Source organism: Atta cephalotes, assembly GCF_000143395.1.
Source record: "Atta cephalotes unplaced genomic scaffold scaffold00040, whole genome shotgun sequence".
In the NCBI taxonomy this organism is placed as follows: Eukaryota; Metazoa; Arthropoda; class Insecta; order Hymenoptera; family Formicidae; genus Atta; species Atta cephalotes.
In genome coordinates this window covers 1681690-1689181 of record NW_012130104.1, presented here as the reverse complement: position 1 = coordinate 1689181, position 7492 = coordinate 1681690, and the positions used below count along the sequence as shown (strand labels likewise).

The window sequence follows — 7492 nt, the reverse complement described above, 5'->3', positions numbered from 1 at the left end:
CGAACTAGGGGGNGGGGGGGGGGGGTCGTTCGAATTTTGTGGTATCTATGCCGATGCGCAGTGCAGCGCGTCTGGACTTGCGTAATCGATGTTTAGAACCTCCCGGATCAGATTCCTCGCGAATTCCAATTTCGCTCTACTTCATTACTTCCCATCCTCGAGCTCATTCGCGCCATAGAAGATATTCAGTACCATTGCCGTTTCTACAGAGTGTTCTAGAAGTCACTAAATCGGTACAAATTCCACGACAAGCTTTTTTACTGAACAATTTTCATTTATCACTACAAGTTTATATTTTTCAACGCTAAATGTATCTAAAGTCCATTAAAAGTTCATTTCTTTTCAATTGAGGTTTAAGTAATTATTAAAATCTTTATTTTAATTCTTCAAAACTTAATTTATAAACATCTTTTAAAGACGTACTTTTTATAAAATATAATAGAAAAATTATGAAGTTACAGATTTTACAGATTATAATATACAGATTAAGGCCTCTGAGTAGTCACTACAGCCATATTAAACGACGTCAGAAGACGAAAACTGTGCTTATCCTCTCTGACAGTAAATAATCGTAAAAAGTGATAAAGGCATGTATAAATGAAAATAAGCTGCGCATTGAATAAAAGCACTTTGTGCGCCTTCACTTTTTACGATTATTTACTGATTGTCAGAGGGAATAAGCATAAGTTTTGTCCATTTTTGCAAATGTTTTAAAGCAATCTCATCATTTTGTTTTATCCAAATTGCCTTTATGTACATAAATAGCACGTAATAACAATTATCATGTCATTTTTCGCTTCTGACATTATTCAATATGGCTGTGATGACTACTCAGGAGCTTAATTACAAATTTATTTGTAGTATTTGGAAAAAACACAATAAAAGAGTTCGGCGATGATTTAAAACCTGGATCAAAATTATTTCAATAAATTTAAAAAATAATTACGATAAAATAAGAAAATTTTCATTTAAACTATAAAATTGTTAAATATAAATGACTTTACTGTTCCATATGTGTAACACTCATTTTATATATGGAAAGTAGAAATTTCCGATTATTTTTTGTAGAGATTAGGGGAGACCGAGGCTGATTGTACGGGGTTGATTGTCAAAATGCTTATAACTCAAACAGAACATAGCAGAAAAATCTCTTGTTTTGACTATAGTTGTTCCATATTCAAATAAACTGTGTAGTAATTTATTTATTCGATAAATAAAAGAATAAAAGAATAAGAGCATAAGAGAGTAAGAAAGTAAGATAGAGTAAGAAAGTGAGCTGAAGTTTATCGAAAAGTGGAACAATCCAGCCTTAGAAGATCTTTGTTACAATTAATTAATCATTATCCTGACAAAATTTGTGAATACAATATCTTTTATTAAAGATGGCTATGTGGGATTGATCAAAATGAGACGAAATTAAATGACAATTAATTTTAATATTTTTAGAGAATTTTTAAAGAATATACTTACAAATATATCATATATATATCATATATATATATATATATTTTTTCTATTTTTTTATATTGAAATTGCAGTGAAATTATGTACAAAAACAAAATGGATTTTTATATGATTAGAATAACTATTTTATTTGTATTTATACCATAATTATTATTATTTCTCAAAATACAGAACTGATATTAAAATAAAAATTGTATTTTTTATATACATTGTACTATAACAAATATGCTAATCTCAATAGAATTTGATAATCAACCTAGAACACGGGGTTAGTTGTCACATTTTCACAACTTCATTAAAAATTAAACAACTTATTTTTACGATGATGAATTTACAAGTAATATTTTTTTCAATACCTAAAAGATGTAGATATATTTTAACGTATATAATATTTTAAAATCAGGCATCCACTTTTTTCTAAAAATTACTAATCAAAAACTATGACAATCGGCCTCTTCCCTATATGTCTGATATTCTGAATGCTTATTTCACAATATCCTTTAAATTTTCGAATTACCGTAATTAAAACAATTGCTATTTTTTTCATTTTATCCTTTCGTATTTGTGATTGAAAGAACTTTAGAATTCTATTATAGAACACCTTATATAACATACATCTTATACATATATACACTTTTTAAATATTAAACAAAATCATGGCATGTTGCCCTTGTTACCTAAAGCCACGCTTGTCGCAAGATTAACGCGAGGGACTCTCAATGGAAAGCAAAGCTTTCGTGTAAAGTCAACGTCATCGTGATTTCGTTACATGCGTTTACCTTATCGACAAGGTATCGTGTCAAAACTGTTACGATAAACCCGTTATTAACACAAGGCAATAAAAAGAAGCACGCGAAGTCACGGAAAGGAAAAAAAACGAGAATTCCGCAAATAGATCTAAATATACTTAATTATTATGTAACTTGAAAAGAATGTTATCACGAAGTATAAATTAACAAAGTTAGCGCTTGTGAGATCTGCACAAAGATAATAAAAATCAGATTGAATTTTGAAGGAACATAAAATTGTGTTATACTCGTGAAATTAGCAGGTTTATTAAGTTTTGCGAAAAATATACAGCAATTTTGCAACAAACATCTAAGCAATAAACGCGAAATACAAATTAAATTAAAAACGAATGAGACCGATTAATCTTTCTTCGCGAAATTACTAATATCCATCAAGTCTCTTTTGACTTCATTGTATGAAAGTATAACAAAATACGTAAGTTATAGTACGTTATTGCCTCATTCTGCTGTATGCCAGCAAGTGCGCGGATGTTTATGAAATTTACGTCTTTGCGGCGTTTTCGTTTTATTAACCATGAAGCGATATATGTTGAGCCACGAAATTTCTAACAGTTGTTTACCTTCTCTTACAGCCCTCATGGATGCGGAGTCGAGAATACTGGGACGACAGTTTTGAGGCACGTTTCGCAGAGCTGCGGAAAGATCCGACGAGACCACCCCTGAAGGTAAATTAATTAATCATTGAAATATTCACGCAGACACGTGGATGGCTCGCGTGAATGTATGTGGTAATCCTAAAATTGGATAGTCCAATAAAGTAGCCTTCGTTTGATGAGTATCGTGTTAAAAACATGCAATCATACAATATAATACACTTGTTATAAATTTTCGGAGAATGACGTTCAATCTAATCTATTTACGATAAAAGTTTATAATCGATCAAAATCAATAACGACGTAAATCAATTAAGTATTGAAATATAATAATAAATTAAAATATAAGTATTGAATTATAATAATGAATTAAATAATATTGTATTAAATTTATTATAAAAGATCATGATTATTTAATCGTAAAATTATAAAGATTTGACGAATATATTTATTATCACGAAGCTTTTGGTTTGATTCACATTTATCATGCTATTTTATTCTGTTCGCATGTTATTTTAATGGCAACGCGTTTTAAATATGCCGCGGTAAAAAATTCAAGATAATACAGCGCAGCTGCCAAGCTGCAGGCGGTTGCAGGTGTTTCAGGAGTAAAGGGATTAATGGATTATTGTATAAAATTATTAGATATGAGAGTAAAGCGATATAAACAGTGGAAATGTCTATGTGTAAATGGCGAATACGAGATATTCGCGTTCGCTCGTGCGAGAGCTCTTCTCAGTGCTTTCACGTTGCCGTTAATGCGAGAGCGAAGATTTACGATGCTATGGGAGTGTAAAAAGCTCGTCTGACGCGCCCTGGGAGAAATCGTGAAATCGGGAAGGAGGCTTTGTTTACGATGTTATAAAGCATTTCGATCTTCTTTCGAGTTACCCTCACGCTTTGCTTTTCTCGCGGCTTCCTGCTTGAATTTATGATATCTGCATTTCCAATCATATAGGTTTTCCATAATCATTTCTTTTTACTTATCATGACGAACGCATTTGAATGTCAATTTATCAATTTTTAGTGATATTGATGACCTGATTATTTGTTTCAGACAGAATAATTTTAAAATATAAAAAATGAAAATAATTTTGCGGACCATGAAATAATTATTTTAAGAAATTCAAGCACGATAAACAATAGCGGTCAATACTGCAAAAAAATTTGACAGCACTTCTAGCACTTCAGCTTAAGTGTTCTACATAATTATTTTGATAGTCTAACAAAATTATTTTCTGTATCTAGCTAAATTAGTAAATACGAGTATTTCAACAAAATTGTTCTTTCTATATATTTATAAAAAAAATTTAATTACAATGATATTATTAGAAAAAGAATTGTGTCGAATAATTACTAATAACATCGATTTTCAGTGAAAATAATAAATATGCTTATATATATATATATATTATTACTTTTATATTATAATAGTTAGTGCATTATGTGATATTATAATGATATTGTTAGTGTATTATGTGATAAAAAAAGTAAAATAAAAATTTTTTACAATATTTGGAGTGAAGCACGAGCACCGTGCGCGCGCGTAAGTAGTAAAGATAAATTTCTGCTCAGCCGAACGCGATTTCGATCACTAGTAATGAAACGAGCTCTTCCTCAGTTCTAGTATTTTTTAGAGTTTTCTTTTATATGCAAAAAATCAGATGAATAATTGCAGTTCGTGTAAAACAAAGCGTTAATTAACTTTTGATTATAATTAAAAACAATATCCATTAATCCTTTCATATGAGGTCAAATGAAGTAATATTGAAAACACATTGGATTATAAATGTAACGCAATAAAGTTTTCCTAGTATGATAACCAAAGGTATTTAAAAAACAAAGCAGTGAATATTTAATAATTGCGATAAAATTCATAAACAATTGTTATCGCGCTTACTAAAAGTTATTAATTATTAAAATATTGCGGTATGGGTAAATTATCATTCAATGTTGTTCTTTTATGATAAGAATAAATTATACATTTTTTTATGTTACACATTTTTTATGTTACCTGCGAAAACATCTACTGTAAAAGTTTATCCTTTTGCTTATTTAACTAACGAGAAACGCATCGACGCGTACTCGGAAAAATGTTCTCGTATACGCTCGTATTCCCGTATTCCCACATGTTGCGGTTTTCGGACAAACCTTTGTACGACTCCCATTAACCATCGACCCTAGTCTCATGGCGGTTTGCTCTTGACGAGACAACTAACGGAATCGTTTGATCAAAGCTCGGAACAACTCCATTATGACCCAACGATTGCAATTTTCTACGTCCGTAAGCTTTCACAAATTCCGCATCGTCTACTTCTCTGGTCATTATGTTTACAGTCGTTATGAAACTTGCGATTATGCATTTCAACATTTAGTTTAGCTGTACACTGAGAGAAAAATGTTTGATATTTGTAACACAAGTTATTATTACCATAAAATGGTTGCAATTATTATAATTTAATTTAATAGATAAATTTATAATCGCTCTTGAGCCATCCATATTTTATGATAACTCAAAAACGACTATAAATTATAGTTAAATTGTAATAATTATAATTATTTTTGTGATAATAAAATTATATAATAATATGACTATAATTTATAATTATTTTCGTGTCAATTATATGTAGGGAGAATCTGGGAGACTTGACTATACGAGAGAGTTGAATTACTTCAAATTTCTCGTTCAAATTTTCGTGCCACATGCACGGTTATCAATTGGAAACTATTTGCCACGTTTCGATAAATGTAAAATCAAAATGGCACAATCCATACGTCGCGGTTTGACAATTGCTTGACCTGAAATTTGAATGAGATATGTATTTAAAATGGTTTAATTCTCTCATATAATCAAGTCTTCCGGCCTTATGTATTTGATAGAACTATATACACATATTATTATTACTAAACGTATAACAGTAATAAGTTTAAGGACTCTCGATAATTCAAAGAACAACTAGAAAATAAAACGGGCTTTTCTTGTCATAGAAAATAAATTCTTTTGAAGCTACAAAGTCTTTAAAATTCAATATAGACAACTTTCACTGAGGATGTCCCAGAAAGGAATCAAAATGTCTGAGTAAATGTAATTTAATAAGATATATATGTATGTTGTTATTTACATCGTTGATCGTGTGTTTGACTCTCGTTTATTAGTTTTATTTTCTTATTATATCAGTGCAACAGATTATGATATATAACATATAATTATAGTTATAAATACCAAAAACTTTTCTCAGTGTAAATTGCTGACAAAAGATGACTAGATTACAGAACAATTTTGAAGCAATGAATAAATTATTGTAACTTTTATATTAATCAGTTTGATGAAAATAGTATTGCGAAAATAATATCATGTACACCATCGTTTAAAAAATGATGAAAAGAATTATAATTTTCTATATTATTTAATTATTTATAAATTTAATATTTTATAAAGGTACACAATACACATAGCGTGGATCCAAGTTATTAGACAAGCGACATTATCACAAAGCGCATTAATGTTATTATGTATTTTTTGTAATTTGCTTTTGGTATAATCTTTTATTTTATAACTCCCCTGTCACTTCAGAGAGACGGCTGCGTGATATGATAAATTAACGCTTTTTGCATATGCGGCTTTGTTATTTCTCCGCTGTAAAATTACGAGCGCCGCGCGTTAACGTGGCGTCGCGCCAGGCAACGGCACGGGTAATTACGCGTAGAAAGAAGGAATTCTCCGTCGTCCGTGCAAGGTAATCGCTCGGAAAATCCGGAATATGTAAAATTCATCCACGGGAGAAGCGTTTCGCCCCGTGGCGACCCTTCGATCCGTCTCGAAGGAAATAAGACGTTCCACGAATGAATTCCGAATGATGTTGCGCGATTCAAGTAGTCTCGCAAGCATTTTAAACGAAGTTCGATGCAGTATCAACTTTCTAATTCGCACACTTTAGCAAACAAAATTTTGCGAAAACATAAAGTATCTGTAATATGTACAAGTTAAATAATTTTTCGAAGGAAAGCGAACGTGAACTACTACTGCGCTTTGACATAACTTGAAATCATCTGTTCTCGTTTCTACTTCTCTAAGAGTAGCCAGAAGTACGTAATTACGAGTTCTTGTTTTTCTCCAGATGTTGTCACGAGCCGCTACAATGGTTTGCGCGTTTCCTAGTAAAAGTCATTGCGCACACTGATATAATTGCTTTCTCGCAGAGTATATACACTCTCTTTCTTTTTCTCCCTCTCTCTTCCTCTCTTTCCGCTTTATTGGTAAAGACCTTCGCTCCGCGTTCTTGGAAGAAAATTGCAAAGGTATCTCATGCGTTTCCCACGTCGTCCGTCGTTCACGACATTCAGAGTCACGAGTCAAGAAAATCTCGATTCTCCTTCCGTCAAGAAAATACTTGTTCGGTCTCGAGTTAATCCTTTGGGATTACAGAACGCCTGTGACTGTTCGTCAGACGCGACAAAGCGAGTTTGTTCGGACAAACGTATGAGAATACTCGAGTCGATCCATCCATCATCAAAAAAACAGAACGATTCTCGATTTTTGGATAAATGCGTCGCTTCACAAACTATGATCTCTCTTTTTCTCCCTCTCTCCCTCCTTCCCTCTTTCTCTCTCTCTCTCTCTCTCTC

General features: G+C 31.6%; 1 protein-coding gene across 1 annotated transcript in view; it reads left to right on the top strand.

Annotated features, from left to right (window-relative positions):
• Positions 1-7492, top strand: part of LOC105622121 (alpha-mannosidase 2) — a 97872-nt gene that overhangs the window by 48625 nt on the left and 41755 nt on the right. Inside the window, exon 2 of the mRNA XM_012203555.1 lies at positions 2846-2938. Coding sequence (XP_012058945.1) covers positions 2846-2938 — 93 coding nt within the window. The remainder of the gene's footprint in view (positions 1-2845; positions 2939-7492) is intronic.